We start from the raw sequence: 17,761 nt of genomic DNA on the forward strand, positions 1-17,761 counted from the left end.
ATTTTTATTAATATTTTTTTGATTTAAGCTTTTCATCTACAACACAAATATTTTATATTTTAATATATAGTTCCAAATGTATATATGTTTAATATGAAAGAAGTTTCTCTCAAGGATTTTAACAGTTACTTTTGCATATGTGGTGAATATTCTTTATCTATTTCTACTGATCTCAAAAACCTTCCAAAAAGGCAATACGATAACGCTTTAATAATTGATAAAACAAAGCATACTTTTCGTATAACATTTATAAAACAGTCTGAACCATTAATATTAGAAAGGTAAAATAACTACTATCAAAAAATCTTTATATACACATTTATAACATGATTTTTTCTACAGAAAAAATGGTTATGAAAAACGTTGGATGTATACTTGTCGTAGATGTGAACTATGGCTAGCTTATGAATTACATGGCGTAGAAACTGTTAAGAATGTATAACCTCATTTACTAAAAGATACTAGCTAATTAATACATAGTATTTATACATAATATCCAAGGCTTTAATGTCAGAGCCCTTTGCAATTTCCTAAATATTATACATATTTAAATACAAAAAACATCAGTAAAAAACATCAGCAAAAAATTTTATTAATCAAACATGATTTCTAAAGGCATTTAATAACATCTTAAAAAATTTCCTAATAATATAAATATATTTTTTTCATCTTCATAAATCATTATATAAAAAAATATTTCATTTAATAAAAAGAGGCATTTATGACTAAAATCATGTCTTACAAAATTATTTCATAAGCTATATCTATATTTATTTCCTTAAATTTGCGTTGGACTGTTTTTACGGAATCTCGTACGATAAGAACCTTTAATTTCACCTTTAACACAATTAAGCTGTACTTTTTTTAAATACTCTTAACAAATAGTATTTCTGAAGACACGAACATAATATGGTAAGAACTTTAATATGGAATTAAAAAGAACTGTGAACTATTCTATATTAAAGAAAAAATTTTAATATGAAATGATAAATTTTAAAACAATTAATTTTTTATCAAATATAAAGGAGTTATGTAAGAATAGCTTACATTTTACTATAGTTTTTATTAAATTCTGTTAAATTTTAATTGAACAAGTATTAATTTTTTTATAGGGTCGTGTTAGAACTAAAACTGTTAAACGTGCTTCACGAGTAATTATTGAAAAAGTAGGAATAGGAATTTTAGATAAGACTTTTAATGGGTCTAGTATTATCCTCGGTTGACTAATGATTTTCATACAAATAAAAAAGTTTGTGATGAAGTAGCTATTATTGCCTCGAAAAAATTAAGAAATAAAATTGCGGGATATACAACACATTTGATGAAAAGAATACAAAAGGGACCAGTTTGTGGGATTAGTTTTAAGCTTCAGGAGGAAGAAAGAGAGAGGAAAGATCAGTATGTTCCGGAGATATCTGCACTTAGTACAAATGTTGCAGCACTTGAAGTAGATATCGACACTAAGGTGACATTTTTGTACTTAATTCATTGAACTATTTCTTACTTTATAAAGAATATGTTGAAGGCAATAGGTTATGATTCTCTTGCAGTCACTGTAAATACATCACTTGCAGGCGCGGTTGAACAACAAGCATTTAGAAGCCAAAGGCGTTCTTAAATTCAAACACAAGGAAAAAAAATATATGAAAAATTTATTTATATAAACATGTTTCCTTTTTACATTCTGGAATACTATTATCTATATTTTGAATAATCAGGTAACCAATTATATAAAGCATCAAACCTATTATCATATATATATATTAATTCATTATGAACCTACATTATCCAATAATTCCCTCCCACGTTTTTTAACATCTAATGCTCGTAAACGTAAACTTTCTTCTCGTTGAATAAGCTTTTCAGCATGTACATCAATCATATTTTGTACTTCAAAAAGAAGCTCTTCTTTCCTCCTAATTTTATCAGTTTTATCATAAAACAATTGAAAGATAGCACTTTCGCAGTAAAATAACTTTTTCAATTAATTGAAAACCTCTTTTCGAGATTTCCAACCCTTTATCTTCCCATTCTTTAATTGTTAGCATAGCATAAGCTCTTTCTTGGTCAGAAAAATCATCAGGAAGTGATGGTGGTGTAAGTTTATCTCCTTTAGGATATATTGAAAGCGAAATATAAGATTCTTCAGCTAGTAATGCAGAATCTTTCTGAGAAGCTTGAACATCAGAAGAACTATCATCTGCTGGTATGCTTAACGATACATGATTACATGACTCTTCTTGCATATTTTCTTCATTTTTTTGTAAACAATATGATTCATCAACTGATCCTCCCAATGCTTCTTTATTGTTAGCTTCTTCTTTCTTCTCATATAATTGATTATGATCCATATGTTTCTCTTCTATATCTGTCTTAATATATATCTCATATAAAGAAATGTTAATTAATCACTTAATTCCTGATCCAATGATAAAATTTCATCCTCTTTATTACATATATCTCTTTCATTATCAACCTGAATATTAACATCTTTAGTTATCGAGATAACAGACTCTCTTTTCCATTCAGTTTGCTGGGTCGGTGAAATAACATCTGCTTGTTTCGAATCACAAACTGTATGCGCCTGTTTCTCAAATGATTCTACTGAATCTAATGATTTTTCATCCGATAAACTTTGTATACTTGTTTCTGACCCATTTACACTCGTATCTACAAATTTATCACTATGATCTTCCAATACTATAGAAAGCCCGTCCGGACATATAGAAGGCTCAGCATTCGTGTCACAAGATGGTTCTTTAACTGTATCATTTGTTTCTAACTCTTCCAAATCCACTATAGAGGTTTTTGCCATAGTCAATGATGTTCCATACCTCCCCAGATAAGATTTACGTGGAAATCGAGGGAAATATAAGGGAATACTAGTGGAATTCTGTTGAGAGCGTGTTGTTTCTATACGTGCTGTATCATTAGATTTCCTTGGCATCTCTTAATCTTTAATATATTGCTCGATATCGGTCGAACTCTCCATATATTAAAATCTACAGCATGGAAACAGATATAAATACAGACTGGGTTGAAGAGCTTATGTACGCAGGAAAAAGGTAAATTATTTTGAAATTAGTTAGATATTGAGTTTTTCTAGGGGGACGTTAGTAAGTGAACGAAAACTAGCAAATCCTCCAGGTTATATTTCAGATGATGGAATACAGACAGTATTATTATTACAATTTAATAAGGAATGAGATCTGATGAGAATTTAGAAAGGAATGAAATCGTCTCTGCCAACACTTTCTACAGAGAAAACAGAGTTATTAAAAATAAAAAAGGCATGGGAAGTAGCTTTGGCACCAGCAAAAATGTAAGAATTTGAATGTATGAGAAAATAATTAAATATATATATATTTTTCAGGTTACCTATGTCTATTATTATGGCATATATGGTATTTTTTTCAGATAATATAATTAAAATCTTATATAATTTTAGTCGGGAAATAGTGTTCAAATATTTTCTTTAATTATGACATTTATGCTTTTTTGGAACCCTATAAAGAGTATATCGAATTTAAACAAAGCATTTGTTCATTTAGAATCGCCTAAAACGCATTCTAAGTTTTTTCTTCCCAAGTTATCATTTGTACTTATTCAACTGGTTACGATTGCTCTTGGATTGATAAAAATGCAATGGATGGGGTAACTATATGTTTTTTTTTTTAAAAAAAATTATCTAATATTTAGATTGTTACCAATTACCAGAAGTGATTGGCTCGCTTGGGAACATGAAAGAAATGTATTGATTAATTTTATTTTCATTACTAATTTTTATAGCACCTCGAATATTCTGTATTTTCATATAACTAAAATATCATCAATCTATACATGAAAAAGATCTAACATGACATTTTTGACATATTACTTTATATCTTGTTTTATACAAAATTTATTAATACAATTGTTATTTCAAATAAATATTACAATCAAAAAAGTCATCATATTTCATAATTTGAACACAATTAACACAATAACCAAAGTTTCATTTAGTCATCTTGCATTTAAAACATTTATATCCTTTTATTAATTAAAACTTCGTAATTATTTTTAACAAATTCTACATAAAATCTATCAAAAATGATATTGAAATAGCTATTTCTAAATGTCAAAAATCAAAGCAAATAATCATTTGTACAAAATTTTAAAAATATTTTATTTCTTAAAATACGATTATCTCGTTTTAAAAGCTTAAACCTATACAAATTCAAAAATACTCACTAAAAAACATAATATTTCCATTTACAAATAAATAGTTCTATTTAAACCAACATTTTATATAAAAAAGATAAACTAGAAAATTTACGAAATTTATTAATCTTTTTATTAAAAAATTTTAAACCCAAAAATATTATAAAAAAGTAAGCAAAAACTTGTATTTAATACATTATCAATAACTATTAATATTATATCATGATCTAACTCATTTTTAGTATATGCAAAATCTACAAATTCTTCAAGATATGAATTTAAAGTAGATAAATATTCGTTTATATTATAGAGAATCTTAACCGCAAAAATTAACAATCTAAATATTAAACAAGAAAATACATAGATTTAAAGACATATATATGTCTAAGATGAATCGTGATAAGAAACTTTTTATAAAAGTGATTTTTATAAATTTTAAATATGAGCTTAAATATTTTTTATAGGGAAAAGTTCAAGAATTAAAGTTAGAATTGTCAGATGAGAAAAAAGATAAAAAGTATACACGAAAGAAGGTAGCACTAAAGAAGATTATAGCAAATATGACAATGTCTAACGATATGTCATCATTGTTCCCTGATATTATTCAATGTATGGATATTCCAGTTCTTGAAATAAAAAAAATGTGTTTTCTATTTTTGATTAACTATTCGAAGTATTTTCGTGTACTATATAGTTATATTTTAACGAGGTCTAGATCAAAACCAAATATGGCACTACAAGCTCTTCCTATTTTAATTAAAGTAAAATCTTAAAATATCTATATTTTTTTTAAATCTCTATAGGATCTTAATGACAAAAATCCTTTGATTCGTTCTCTAGCATTAAGAACAATGTCTTATATTAATATTAAAGAATTCACAAATTCCATTGTTATACCATTAAACCAATTATTGTCTGATTCTGATCCATATGTCAGAAAAACGGCAGCAATATGTGTTTCAAAACTCTATTATACAAATAAAAGTATTGTTGAAGAAAATAATCTCATAAATGAACTTAAGAAAAAACTTCATGACACTAATTCAATTGTAAGAAAACATTATAATTAAACTATTCTTATAAAGCCGAAGGTTGTTTCTAGTTCTTTATTATCATTAATTCAGATTTCCGAACATTCAGATTCTGTAAAGTTAGATATTTCAACATCATATGCAAACAAATTAGCAAATATGCTTGATGGATGCGCAGAGTATAATAGTTTCGGTTTTATATCGTAACTTATAATTTTAGATGGAATCAAATTTACATTCTTGAGGCTTTAATGAATTATATACCTCAAGAAGAAAATGATGCAGAGATCCTCGCAGAAAAAATTACTCCTCGCTTACAACATTCTAACACTTGTATTATTTTCACAGCAATAAAAATCATATTATATTTAATGAACTATATGCATAATGAAGTCACCATTAAAGTTTTATCACGGAAATTATTTTCTTCTTTAAGTATTTTTATCTATTTAATTTTTAAATTTATCCATTTTAGTTATTCTTCTTTCAAAAGATTGTGAGATACAATACATTACCATTAAAAATGTACAAATAATACTTCAGAAAATACCAGACATATTTGAGAATAATATTGATATTTTTTTTTGCAAACACAATGATCCATTATACATTAAGTTAGCAAAACTTGAAATAATTACAAAGATAGCAAATAAAGAAAACATATACAGTATTATTTCAGAACTTAAAGAGTATTAACATTGCTTTCTTGGCTATATAAACTAATATCTAGCAGTTATACTGGTGAAATAGATAAAAGATTTGTTAAAAAATCTATTCAATCTATTGGTATTCTGGCAATTGGATTTGAAAGCATAACAGAAAGTTGTGTCAACATTTTATTATCTCTTATTGAAACAAAAATACCATATATAATTCAGGAATCTATATTAGTGATGAAAAATATATTTAGAAAATATCCCAATAAATATGAATCAATAATTTCAGTAATATGCAATAATTTAAACAACTTAAGTGAACCAGAAGCGAAAGCAGCTGCGATATGGATAATAGGGCAATATTCAAATGTAATTGAAAATTCACATCAACTTTTATATAATTTTTTTTCTACATTTTCAGATGAAACTCTTGAAGTTCAATTCGCACTTTTAACAGCTTCTGCGAAGTTATATATTCAACAATCGCCTGATAATCAGAATTTTATCTTATCTTTGTTAAAAAAAGTTATAGAAGATACTGACAATCCAGACCTTCGAAATCGTGCCTATATGTATTGGAAATTATTATTAGGAGATAGTTATACGGCCAAAAAAATTATTATGGAAAATATTCCATCTATCAAACTTCCTTTACAAAATTTTGATCAGAAAACTCTTGATGAACTATGTCTTAATTTAGGCTCTTTATCTAGTATTTATTACAAAACTCCATCACAGTTAGTAGCTGGCTCTAAAGTAAAAGAAATACAAAATAGTAGAGCTTTACGTAATCGTTTTAATCTAAAAAAATCCTTAAATCAATAAAAATTATTTAACAATGTTTTTAATTCTTATTATAAAATATTATATGATCTTTATTTGAGCCATTATTCGAATTTATTATAATTCATATATTTATATATCATTTAAATCACTAAAAAACACAAAATCTAATAAAACTAAAACACAATTGTAATTAAGAAATCGTTAATATTTTAACAAAATTTTTACTAAATATATTGAAAAATATTATTTAAAAATTATAATCAAACACTAAATCGGCAATATAATATGAAAAAAAAGATTATATGGAATTGATTTTTAAATATTCCGACGAGATTTCGTCTTAAAAACATTTATCAGATTCCGTGTAGATGCATCATGGCTGGTCACATATTCGTCACTAAGAAGCTCTTGATAAATGCCTGATTAAAATTAGATATATTCTTCAAAAACATTATTTTACTTTTAGAAAGCACTTTCCCTAACTCTACTCCAAATTGATCAAAACTATTGATATTCCATATTATTCCCTATATATAAATAAATATTTATGTATTTTTTTTTTAAAAGTTACTTCAGTAAATGTTAAATGTTCATAATAAACAATAAGAGCACCAAGAGTTCTCGGTGTAACTTTTTTAAGCAATATAGATGTTGTTGGTCTATTACCCGTAAATGTTTTATAAGGAACTAATTTCAAATTTGTTTCGTTTGCTTCTACTTGGCTAGATGTTTTTCCTAACATAAGAGCTTCTGATTGAGCAAAAAAGTTTGATGCAAGAAGCCTAATATTGTTAATAATATATATAAATAGATAGATTATTTTAAACAATTGATGCTTATTTTCCTCAATAGAATTATGAGATTCTATAGCCATAATAAAATCCTAATCATTTTAATATACAGTAATATTATCATAATAATAAACAAACAGCAGGAATAAGTATAGTTCCTTGGTGGACCAATTGAAAGAATGAATGTTGAGAATTCGTAGCAGGTTCACCAAACAAAATCTAAAACAATTAGATAAAATTACTTATTTTTAGAGAACTTAACTACTCCAGTAGAATATTGAACTTGTTTACCGGTACGATCAATAGACTTTCCATTAGACTCCATGGAAAGTTGTTGCAAATATCTTGGAAACATTTGTAAATATTGATCTTAAATGTAAGAAGAATTAATATTAGTATGAAAAATACACACCGAAAGGACAAACAAGATGTGTTTGTGCTCCAAAAAAATTAGAGTACCATACAGATAAAAGACCTCCAATCATAGGAATATTGTCCTCAATTGGAGTTTCAAAAAAATGGTTATCCATAACATGTGCCCCTTCAAGAAATTGCCAAAAATTATCAAAACCAATATATAAAATAACAGAAAGCCCAATAGAAGACCATACTGAATATCGCCCACCAACCTAATTACTATAAATATTTTGCAAATCTAATATAATAAATACCCAGTCAAAAAACTCAAACATATTCTCAGCATCAATGCCAAAAGCAGTAACTTCTTTCACATTTGTAGACAATGCGATAAAATGCTTAGAAACATGCTCTTCCTAATATTACATTAAATAAAATTAATGCATTGAAATACACTAACGGATCCAGATGTCTTCAAAAACCATTTTTTGGCAGTTTCAGCATTCGTAATAGTTTCTAAAGTAGTAAAAGTCTTTCATTAAAAAATAAATATATCAAGAACTAAAAAAATACTTTCGATGCTATTAAAAACAAAGTTCTCTCAGGGTCACAAAGCCTCAAAACTTCTGATATATGAGTTCCATCAATGTTACTAACGTAATATACTTGAAGGCTTCTTAAAGCATACGGTTTAAGTGCCTCAGTAACCATAGAGGGCCCTTTTAAAATATCAATTCTACTACAAAATAATAGCAAAAAGCATCAATTTACCAAGATCAGACCCCCCAATACCTATATTAACTATTGTTTTAATAGACTTTCCAGTATAACCCTTCCATTCTCCTGATCTAACTTTTTCAGAAAACACTCGCATACGTTCTAAAACAGAGGAAACATCTTTAGAAACATCTTTCCCATCTACTTCCATTTTTTTCCCTGAAGTATTACGAAGAGCCATATGATAAGCAGATCTTAAATAAATCAAACATAAATCATAATTTTTTTCAAAAAAAACCTATCCTCTGTAAAATTAACATGTTCACCAGAAAACATCTTATTCCTATGCCCTTCTATATCTGCTTCCTTTGCTAATTGGACAAGTAATTTAAATGATTCATCATCAATTATATTCTTAGAAAAATCGAACAAAATATAATCATCAGAGGAACAATAAAACTCCTTAGAGAACTTCTGAACCCTATCCTTATCTAATTCAAAAAGGTCTTTAATTACAAGTTTCTTCCCTTTCTTATCATAATATTCCTTCAATAAACTCCATGAATTCCTATAATAACTCAATTTACCAGATAAAATAAAAAAAATTACAATTTGTTCATCTTTAAAAAATTATCAAAACAATTTAATAGATTTTCAATTTATTATTTTAAAACAATATTTTATCAAAGATTTAAAATATTGTTATAAATATCCGCTAAACAATAGACAAATAAAAGAAAAACAAAATATCATTAAACATGTAAAGCTATAATATTCTATAGAGATACATTATTTTATATATTTTATATATAAAAATCTTTGTACATTTAACATTTCTAAAAACCAAGTATTAACTAGTTTTAAAATAATTTTTAAAAATATATTAAAAAATAATGTTTATTATTTTTTAACATATAAATCTATTAGAAATAAAAGATCTGGCTAAAAGGCTTTTAAACATATATCTTGTAACACTATAAAATTATATATAAAAACAAACATTTGTTCTTAAATGTATAATTGTTGCATAAACATATATCTTGTAATATTTTTATATTAATTCTAATATATAAAAAGTTAAAACTAAACTAAAATTAATTACATCACTATAAAAACCAAATTTCATAAGTCCAAAGTTTGATAAAAATATTTTATATTAAGTTTAGCATTTGTTGATAACTTTATATAACTAATTGATATCAAATAATGTAATTCAAATAATGTGATTCATATAATTAATCATTAATAAATGGCTCTTTATAAACAGAATATTTATAAAATATATTTATATTATTGTAAATAACATAAATAACAAAAATAACAAAAAACTATCTTTGAATCAATTTTAGTCATAGTTTTTATTTGTTTTGGTTCTTTTATAGAAAGGAAGGTTAATATTTATTAAAAATATTATTATCAGTAAGCAACCTCGATTTTATTAAAAAATATAATTTAAATGAATATTAAAAGAAACAAGAAAATATGGGATCAGAATGTTATTATGAACTTCTAAGGAGATCCCGTTTGATAGCACTTCCAAGACCCATTGGAAAAAGAACAGTAGAAAAATATTACCCAACACATCAGATCATAAGAACCCCAGCCAGTTCTCATTTTAGGGGAAATTGGGGTCTTAAACGTGATATGCCTCAAGTGAAAAGCTCGCATATTTCTATTGATTCACTTGATACATTAGAACATCAAACACTTTTTAAAAGCGGGAACACAGAATTTAATTTTCTTGAACGCTGGAAGGAAATGGGAATACATTTGTATACTACGAATGCAGGAAAGGATGATATAAACGATACAAATAGATATGAGAGAATACATATGGTACCTTTTTCACCTTTTACAAAACTCAAAAATACTACAGAAAATTCTTTACATAAAAATATATCAGAAATGTCTCTTAAAGAATTTAAGAATTATATTAAGAAACTAAGAACAAAAAAGAAATATTTTATAGACTTTATGAAACAAAAGCAACAAGAAGAATCATTTGAAGATGAACAGAAAAGAGAATTACAACTTTCTAAATCCTTAGGAACACAAAAAACGCATCTTTTAATAAATGAATATATTAAGAAATTCTTAAATATTCCAGAAAATAATCAAAAAATTCGAAAAACCTTTCCAAATTCAGGATTAGATTATCGCCCTTATGGTTATCTTTCTCCTGTTATAGAGTCTAATAATTTAAGAAAAAAACTATTACCAGCACGTATATTGTCTATAAAGCCAAACAATAAAAAGGTTCTTTTTGGTGGAATAGTTGCACATGTTCTAGAAAAAAGCGAAATACCCAATTCTATCAATGGAACGAAAGAAATCCGTGAAAGTGTCGTTAATGTAACACCTAAATTTGCACAAATATCACCAGAAGGAAAACTAGAAATTTATGTGAAATTTATGGATACTACTAAAAATCACCAACTAATTCAGCGTAAGAAATTTGAAAAAAGCGAGTTACATCATGAAAAACATTTTTAATAATATCGATTATTTAATAATGCAATATACATAGACATATTCAAAATCAGTTTAATTTTAAAAATAACAAAAAGTTAATATTTTTAACATTTTTTAAACAATTCAAATAGTTTCTTCTAAAACAAAAACAGTACTTAAGAAAATTCAAAAGATGATTTAACATTCTCTAAAAATATAAGCCATAAAACTTTTATACAAAGAATATCCCCTTATATGAATCCATTATGCATGTATATATACAATATATATGTATCTCTTGTTAGTCTATAATATTCTATAAAAATATTCCATTTAATGTTAAAAAAATTATGCATCTCAAAAACAATTTTATAATAATATTTAATATCTTTAGTCCAAACCAATATCATAAAAACTAGAATTACTTTTAAATCTTGTACACGAGTCGAAACATAGCATAAAATCATTTATTTCTAATGGGCGTATCTGATTCTTAATATCTTTCATATCAATATTTTTCTTATTCAAGTTATTGTTTAATGCAATAAATTCACGAACAGGAAACATTACAGATTCGCGACACAGCTCTTTTATATCAGAAACAGAAAACCCATCTGTTTTTGAAACGAGAAAGTCAAAGCTAAAACCATTTTCCAACTTAACATCAGAAAGAAACTAAATATAATTAAAAATACCATAAACAAAAACAAAAACAAACAAATTTTAAAACTTTTTCTCGTTGAAAAACATCAGGAAGAGGAATATAAAATCTCTTTGGCATTCTTCTAAGAATTGCCTCATCTATATCATTAGGTCGGTTAGTTGCACCAATGATCACAATTCTGGAGTTTTCCTCAGTAGAAAACCCATCCCACATACTATTTACAAAATAAGAAAAATTAAATTATATTTTATTCTACCTCATAAATTCTGCTTTAATCATAGACATCACTTCATGCTCCATCTTTTGTCTTTTCCCCAAAAATGAATCAACTTCATCAATAAAGATAATTGTTGGTTCAAGCTTCTTAGCTAAAGAAAAAAGAGCAGCAACCAATTTATTTGATTCACCAAACCATTTATCAGTAAGAGTAGAAATATGTAAATTAATAAACGTTGCATTAGAATGATATGCCAAAGCCTTAACAATCAATGTTTTCCCACAACCTAATATCAATTGGTATACATATATTATTATTTATTAAAGATGCCTGGAGGTCCATAAAGAAGAACACCTTTTGAAGGGCCCTGAAGGATCTTAGAAGATACAAAAAGTTCTGGGTAATGAAGAGGCAAAATAATAGTTTCTTTAAAAGCAGAAATTACATCTTCAAGACCACAAATCACTATATCCAGTTAATTAATTCCTAAAAAAATGTTATTTACTATCAAAAGTTATATTAATATCTTTATTTAAAACAACCTCTGTCATAATCACTCTTTCATACTCATTCAAATCTAGCTTCTTATCAAATAAACCATATTCTTTTTGAAATCTATGGATGATCTTATTGCTTTTCTCCCTTATTCGTGCTTTATGATCTCCAAATGGATCCATACTTTTAATAATCCATTTAAAAAAGTAATAAAATGCAACATTAGAAGCCAGCAAGATTCCTGCAGAAAGGAAATAACGTTTAAAAAAAGAGAAATCTCTCATATATTTATTCCTCTAATTAAATATGTCTTTAAATCTGAATATTAAAAGTTTCTTAATTATAAAGATCAATTAATAAGAAATAAATAATTTTATTAAATATAAAAATTAAAATATATTAATATTCAATAAAAATTTTAACAACAAATCTCTAGAAAAAATATCAAAATTCCATTATTTTAGCACAACTGAAGATTTGAAAACAGTTTTTAGATTTTTATAATTAATTTTTAAAACTCTACAAGCCTATTTTTCTTTTAATTAAATAAAATAATTGAAAAAAAAAGACATATATGAACCTTATGCTAAATCCAATAATAAAAATCCAACAATAACATGCCTTATAAAAACATCTACTGCAAAAATAATTTTTAATTTCTGATAACGCCATAAAAATAGATAATCATAAATATGTTAAAAATATGTCTATAAATATCCAAAACACATATAATTCAAGACTGCCATTTTCCTGCAGGCGCAACAAACCCTTCAATACACTCATAATGTTCTGAATCAGGAAACTTTTCTACTACATTAGTCTTCATTGTCAAAGATCTTTCAACAATAGGAAACGATGTATTAGAAATTCCAATATCAAATACACAGGAACGCGTTCTTTCTGAAACATGGGAATGTATAGGTGTTTTTATACCAGGCTTATTATTTCTATTCAGATCCGAGTCAACTGCATCTACAGATATATCTACCCCTTCTCCATCAACTGACGGTCCTTCAGATCCCAATGACTCCTCCAAAAGACAAATATTCATGTCATTGGAATCTCTTAACCAAAATGGCTCTGGACTTAATTGTGCTGCAAAAAATGCTGATCTTTTAAAACAGTCTGTAGAACAAAAGCGTAATAATGACCGTTGATCATAAATCTTACGTTTACTATACAAAATCCTATAAGGTGCCTTCTCATCCTAAATATTTATTAGCTTTATTAATTTATCTCTATTTCTTACTCTTGGAGGGTTATGACATAACGGATACCCGCAAAACTTCTCCAAATTACGTTCTAATAATACATTCTCATAATCTTGAGGTTTTAGCTTTGATCCTAAGGAGCGTAATGTCTGAGGATCTACTGGCCGCAGTAATAAAGACATAATTTGAAGCTCTGACATAATTTTATATGAGTTGGTTCGATTAAGCTACCGACATTGCTAAACAAAGAAAAAGCCATGAAACTTAATAACATGCAATGTCGAGCTTTGTATGACTATACTTCAGAATATCCAGAGGATTTGAAGTTTAATGCTGGTCAGGTCATTGATATTTTAGGGGTAGAAGATAGAGATTGGTATATTGGCCAATATATAGATGCAACAGGTTATCGCAGTATAGGAATATTTCCAAAGAATTATGTGCAGTTATCAGAAGAAACAGAGGGAGGAGAGACAAATAAGAAGGATATTGCGGGAGAAATAGGGGATATGAAGAAGAATAATGAAGAGGAAGAAGTAAAAACAGATAAAAGAGAGAAATCAGAAGCATTAACATCGGAGGAACCGGAAAGTAAGAAGAGTGTTAAGAAGTCATTTAGGGAGATTTTGGACTCATTTAATACTCCTAAGGAGGAAGATATAGGATTCACAACTAATAGACAATCATATAATACAAAACCTAGAATGTGTTTATCAAACACATATATTAATAATATAAAACAGACAGAGACACATGGTGCAGATAATTTGCAGAAAGAAGTTTCATATAATGTTTCAGAGCAAAATACTCTTCAGTTGGGGTCGCTTAAAGATCGAATTTTAGCTCTTAGAAATATAAAGTTTGATAGTCAGGAAATACATGAAACAAATGCGTCTAATAATAATTCAACATTAGAGCCTATTATTGAAGAAAATGCGGAACAACATAATAATGCGCCTAAAAACGTATCTAGCGAAATATTTTTAGAATCATCTCATAATTCTTTTAAGCCGAATAAAAATTCACCAAGTAATGAACCAGAAAATCAAAAGCAAGGGAAAAATGAAGATAATCATATGAATGAAGAAAAGAAAACATTAGAAGCAGTATCAAGTAAAAACAATGATTCTTTTATGGAAGAAGAGCTTGCTCGTCGTGCAGCTATTCGTGAGCGTATGGCAAAAATGTCGCATGCAGGTATGAATATGCATATGGCATTAGGAATATCAAAGCAAGACAGTACATATACGGGTCTTAAATTTTCTACAAAAAGAACATCTTTGGGTAATAATGAAGATAAATCTCAAACAACAACACCTGTTTTTTCTGTTCCAATGGTTCCAATATCACCAGCAAAACGACCAAATAGGAGCCATCAGCTAGATAATTTTTCTAAATCACCTGTTCAAAATAGGAATAAAGAAGAAATGACAGTTCAAAATAATTCCTCAGAAATAATAAAACACTCTCTTTCAAATCTTCATTTGTCAACACCTCAAAAATGTCATAAAACTAATAGCGTTTCTGAAAACAATATTTCTTTTAAGGATGACGGTGAAGATTTAGGTATGTGATTAATCGAATTCTTTTCACATTAATTAATATGCATTAGAAAAATCTGCAATATATTATACCCCTGTTCCAAATGTGGAATCATTTTCATCTTTTCTTTCTAAAAATTCAAAAAACAATTCTTCGATTTTAAGCAATAAAACTATATCACCAATTCTTATTGAGCAATCTCCAGAAAATTCTGAACTATCGAAATTACCGCAAAAACTGTTAAAGGATCCACCATTCATACCTGAACGCCCATATTCTACACATTCATCAGAATTATTTAATAACATAGATCTTTCCACACAAAAGCAATCTACACCTTGTAGACCGGCAAAACCTATTTTTATTTCAAAATCGTCATTGACATCCAAATGCACATCTCCTATTCTATCTCAACATGATAATAGGCTTTCTTATACTTGTAATACATCTTCAGAATCAGGATTCGTTTCTGAGGAAGCATCAAAATGTCAATTATCATACTCTGATTTCAAAGATAAATCAAAATATACATATATTTTTGAGGAAAAACAATTTTGTATTGATGAAGATAAACTAGAAGAAAACAAAAATTCAAGGAACAATATTTATAAAAATAATATATCGAGTGATGTTATATATGAACAGAATGCCAATGATGATATAAGTCCTATTTCTTTAACAAGTTCATATGTTATTCAAAATATTGCAGATGATGATGATAAAGTCAAAAGAAATATTGCTAATAATATGTTTACTCAAACTAACGAAGGATCAGCATCTAATTTGCAATACAAATATTCAAAATATCCAGGTTCTCCGTATCAACAAAGTTGTTCAGAAGAGTATTTTTCTTCTCCTACATCTAATATATCAGAAACCGATAAAAAATCTAATAAATATCAAAGTTCGGCAGAAAAACCATATATTCGCAATCAATTATCAATAAATGAATTAAGAGGACTTCATTACTCAATAGATCAACGCAATATCAACTATGATCCTTTTAATCAAGTAGAATATATTGCATGCAACATTGATTTAAAAAAAGACACATTATGGTGGACACGTCCTAATGCACTTCCTTCCATATTTCAAAATAGAAAAGACATATTACTAAAATTTTTTGAGTCTTCACATCTTTTGAAAGATGGAAATAGTATAGCCACAAAAGAAATTCGCATTCTTTTTCATGATTATAGTGAAACACAAATTTTAGTAACATTTAACAAAAAAAATCCTGAAAATGCAGACTTAAAACAAATTCATCGACCTTCTCCAATAAAACCAAATCAAAACCAATTAGAAATTGCATATGAAAAGTTTGGCACTCAAGTTGCTAATTTAGCAAGTTTGCATACTGGGATAACCATTGGTGATGGCAGTCCTTTTGCTTTTATACAGAATATTATTAGTAATATTCCTGATGCATTACCACCTACTGGTGTAAGAGCATACGGTGCAGTGATTTACCAAAACAGAGCAAATGCATCTATAGAGCAAAGAGATGAAATTAAAACAGGTGATATTGTTTCATTTCGAAATGTGAAATTTCAAGGTCATAAAGGAACTTTACATACAAAATACAGCACAAGTGTTGGAAACCCAGACCACGCTGCTGTAATCATGGAATGGGATGGAACCAAACGGAAAATTAAAGTATGGGAACAAGGAAGAATTTCAAAAAAAGTCATTCAATCAAGTTTCAGAATAGGTGACCTTAAAAGTGGAGAAATTTGTATTTGGAGAGTTATGTCAAAATCATGGGTTAATTGGAATTCTTAGATATTTTCATATCTACTTTATTGTTTTGTTATGTTATTTTTTAGATTTTCTAAAAAAATTATAAATATTTATGATTAACTGGATTCCGCGTTCTTCAATTGAACGCTACTATATTTAATTTTAATAGAATATATATCATTCATTTATAATTAATTTTTACACATTTTCTAAATAAAATTGTTGTTTAACCTTGCTTTTCCCTTATGGGTGTTATCAAAAAGACAATTAAAGTTAGAGCAGTCTTATTACACTAAATTTTACTTAGAATAAGCAGGAAGGTAATAAAAAGGATTATCCGACAAAAGGAGACAGGTAGAATTCTATCTTAAGACTTATAAAGCTTACTTTTTAGAGTTTCTATACATTATGCATATTTCTTTAATTATAAAAAACCCAATAACTCTTAATAGACAGGAACCCTTGAAGATGGAAAAAAAATAGACTCTTCCTATGACAAAGGTAAGCCTTTTTCTACAATTATAGGAACAGGGGTATGCTACTATCTGCATTTTTATATATCAATGTTCTTAAATATATAGCAAGTAATTCGCGGCTGGGATGGTATATTTTCAGAGATAAATTTAAATGATACGAATTAATATTTATTTAAGAAGCCATTCCTCAAATGAGTATTGGCGAAGTTGCCGAACTTACAATTACAGGGGACTATGCATATGGACAAGTAGGATATCCGGGGTAATAAATGTAATTTTTTAAAAAAGTTTACACAATTATAGTATAATACCTCCAAATGCAACTTTAATATTGTAAGAAATATTCTTTGCACTTTTGATTCTTAACACAGTGAAGTGAAGTTAAGTTGCTAGAGATAAATGGGAAATCCTGATTTATAAACTTAAG

The 17,761-nt window shown here is 27.2% G+C and overlaps 12 protein-coding genes across 12 annotated transcripts; 7 read left to right on the forward strand and 5 right to left on the reverse strand.

Annotated features, from left to right (window-relative positions):
* Window positions 1-93: 93 nt before the first annotated feature.
* On the forward strand, window positions 94-442 carry T552_03092 (hypothetical protein; the record flags this gene model as incomplete). The annotated part of the gene is made up of 2 exons (XM_018371609.1): window positions 94-281; window positions 343-442. The coding sequence occupies 2 exons, from the start codon at window positions 94-96 to the stop codon at window positions 440-442; spliced, it is 288 nt and encodes a 95-aa protein (XP_018224744.1).
* A 423-nt stretch (window positions 443-865) lies between these two features.
* T552_03093 (40S ribosomal protein S17) lies at window positions 866-1,662 on the forward strand. The gene is made up of 4 exons (XM_018371610.1): window positions 866-912; window positions 1,113-1,166; window positions 1,208-1,465; window positions 1,514-1,662. The coding sequence occupies exons 1-4, from the start codon at window positions 910-912 to the stop codon at window positions 1,616-1,618; spliced, it is 420 nt and encodes a 139-aa protein (XP_018224745.1). The 5' UTR covers window positions 866-909; the 3' UTR covers window positions 1,619-1,662.
* Window positions 1,663-1,728: 66 nt separating this feature from the next.
* T552_03094 (hypothetical protein) lies at window positions 1,729-2,985 on the reverse strand. The gene is made up of 3 exons (XM_018371611.1): window positions 2,413-2,985; window positions 1,960-2,362; window positions 1,729-1,916 (listed from the first exon to the last, which is right to left on the reverse strand). Exons 1-3 carry the CDS (start codon window positions 2,945-2,947, stop codon window positions 1,772-1,774), a joined length of 1,083 nt encoding a protein of 360 aa, XP_018224746.1. The 5' UTR covers window positions 2,948-2,985; the 3' UTR covers window positions 1,729-1,771.
* A 151-nt stretch (window positions 2,986-3,136) lies between these two features.
* T552_03095 (hypothetical protein) lies at window positions 3,137-3,861 on the forward strand. Its single transcript, XM_018371612.1, has 6 exons — window positions 3,137-3,176; window positions 3,225-3,322; window positions 3,374-3,404; window positions 3,449-3,654; window positions 3,700-3,751; window positions 3,790-3,861. Exons 2-6 carry the CDS (start codon window positions 3,231-3,233, stop codon window positions 3,820-3,822), a joined length of 414 nt encoding a protein of 137 aa, XP_018224747.1. The 5' UTR covers window positions 3,137-3,176; window positions 3,225-3,230; the 3' UTR covers window positions 3,823-3,861.
* A 141-nt stretch (window positions 3,862-4,002) lies between these two features.
* Window positions 4,003-4,576, reverse strand: T552_04199 (hypothetical protein; the record flags this gene model as incomplete). The annotated part of the gene is given in 8 exon segments (XM_018372250.1): window positions 4,003-4,029; window positions 4,047-4,069; window positions 4,181-4,206; window positions 4,239-4,267; window positions 4,316-4,328; window positions 4,396-4,406; window positions 4,459-4,537; window positions 4,551-4,576. The coding sequence occupies 8 exon segments, from the start codon at window positions 4,574-4,576 to the stop codon at window positions 4,003-4,005; spliced, it is 234 nt and encodes a 77-aa protein (XP_018224748.1).
* Window positions 4,544-6,728, forward strand: T552_03096 (hypothetical protein). Its single transcript, XM_018371613.1, has 8 exons — window positions 4,544-4,619; window positions 4,665-4,873; window positions 4,916-4,961; window positions 5,004-5,249; window positions 5,292-5,410; window positions 5,452-5,666; window positions 5,707-5,920; window positions 5,965-6,728. Exons 1-8 carry the CDS (start codon window positions 4,581-4,583, stop codon window positions 6,710-6,712), a joined length of 1,836 nt encoding a protein of 611 aa, XP_018224749.1. The 5' UTR covers window positions 4,544-4,580; the 3' UTR covers window positions 6,713-6,728.
* Window positions 6,729-6,943: 215 nt separating this feature from the next.
* T552_03097 (hypothetical protein) lies at window positions 6,944-9,202 on the reverse strand. The gene is made up of 13 exons (XM_018371614.1): window positions 9,148-9,202; window positions 8,837-9,106; window positions 8,593-8,792; window positions 8,395-8,540; window positions 8,282-8,353; window positions 8,136-8,237; window positions 7,877-8,093; window positions 7,727-7,833; window positions 7,603-7,683; window positions 7,501-7,556; window positions 7,245-7,455; window positions 7,134-7,200; window positions 6,944-7,092 (listed from the first exon to the last, which is right to left on the reverse strand). The coding sequence occupies exons 1-13, from the start codon at window positions 9,156-9,158 to the stop codon at window positions 6,989-6,991; spliced, it is 1,644 nt and encodes a 547-aa protein (XP_018224750.1). The 5' UTR covers window positions 9,159-9,202; the 3' UTR covers window positions 6,944-6,988.
* A 774-nt stretch (window positions 9,203-9,976) lies between these two features.
* On the forward strand, window positions 9,977-11,074 carry T552_03098 (hypothetical protein). Its single transcript, XM_018371615.1, has one exon. The coding sequence runs from the start codon at window positions 10,021-10,023 to the stop codon at window positions 11,029-11,031; it is 1,011 nt and encodes a 336-aa protein (XP_018224751.1). The 5' UTR covers window positions 9,977-10,020; the 3' UTR covers window positions 11,032-11,074.
* A 263-nt stretch (window positions 11,075-11,337) lies between these two features.
* T552_03099 (hypothetical protein) lies at window positions 11,338-12,695 on the reverse strand. The gene is made up of 5 exons (XM_018371616.1): window positions 12,376-12,695; window positions 12,201-12,335; window positions 11,910-12,156; window positions 11,708-11,867; window positions 11,338-11,664 (listed from the first exon to the last, which is right to left on the reverse strand). Exons 1-5 carry the CDS (start codon window positions 12,647-12,649, stop codon window positions 11,380-11,382), a joined length of 1,101 nt encoding a protein of 366 aa, XP_018224752.1. The 5' UTR covers window positions 12,650-12,695; the 3' UTR covers window positions 11,338-11,379.
* Window positions 12,696-13,052: 357 nt separating this feature from the next.
* T552_03100 (hypothetical protein) lies at window positions 13,053-13,817 on the reverse strand. The gene is made up of 2 exons (XM_018371617.1): window positions 13,615-13,817; window positions 13,053-13,572 (listed from the first exon to the last, which is right to left on the reverse strand). Exons 1-2 carry the CDS (start codon window positions 13,774-13,776, stop codon window positions 13,099-13,101), a joined length of 636 nt encoding a protein of 211 aa, XP_018224753.1. The 5' UTR covers window positions 13,777-13,817; the 3' UTR covers window positions 13,053-13,098.
* T552_03101 (hypothetical protein) lies at window positions 13,055-16,945 on the forward strand. Its single transcript, XM_018371618.1, has 2 exons — window positions 13,055-15,142; window positions 15,189-16,945. Exons 1-2 carry the CDS (start codon window positions 13,834-13,836, stop codon window positions 16,898-16,900), a joined length of 3,021 nt encoding a protein of 1,006 aa, XP_018224754.1. The 5' UTR covers window positions 13,055-13,833; the 3' UTR covers window positions 16,901-16,945.
* A 114-nt stretch (window positions 16,946-17,059) lies between these two features.
* Window positions 17,060-17,756, forward strand: T552_03102 (hypothetical protein). Its single transcript, XM_018371619.1, has 8 exons — window positions 17,060-17,130; window positions 17,175-17,212; window positions 17,253-17,268; window positions 17,311-17,391; window positions 17,440-17,461; window positions 17,512-17,596; window positions 17,638-17,667; window positions 17,711-17,756. Exons 1-8 carry the CDS (start codon window positions 17,104-17,106, stop codon window positions 17,745-17,747), a joined length of 336 nt encoding a protein of 111 aa, XP_018224755.1. The 5' UTR covers window positions 17,060-17,103; the 3' UTR covers window positions 17,748-17,756.
* Window positions 17,757-17,761: the final 5 nt, after the last annotated feature.

This window comes from Pneumocystis carinii (assembly GCF_001477545.1).
Source record: "Pneumocystis carinii B80 chromosome Unknown supercont1.14, whole genome shotgun sequence".
Taxonomy (NCBI): Eukaryota; Fungi; Ascomycota; class Pneumocystomycetes; order Pneumocystales; family Pneumocystaceae; genus Pneumocystis; species Pneumocystis carinii.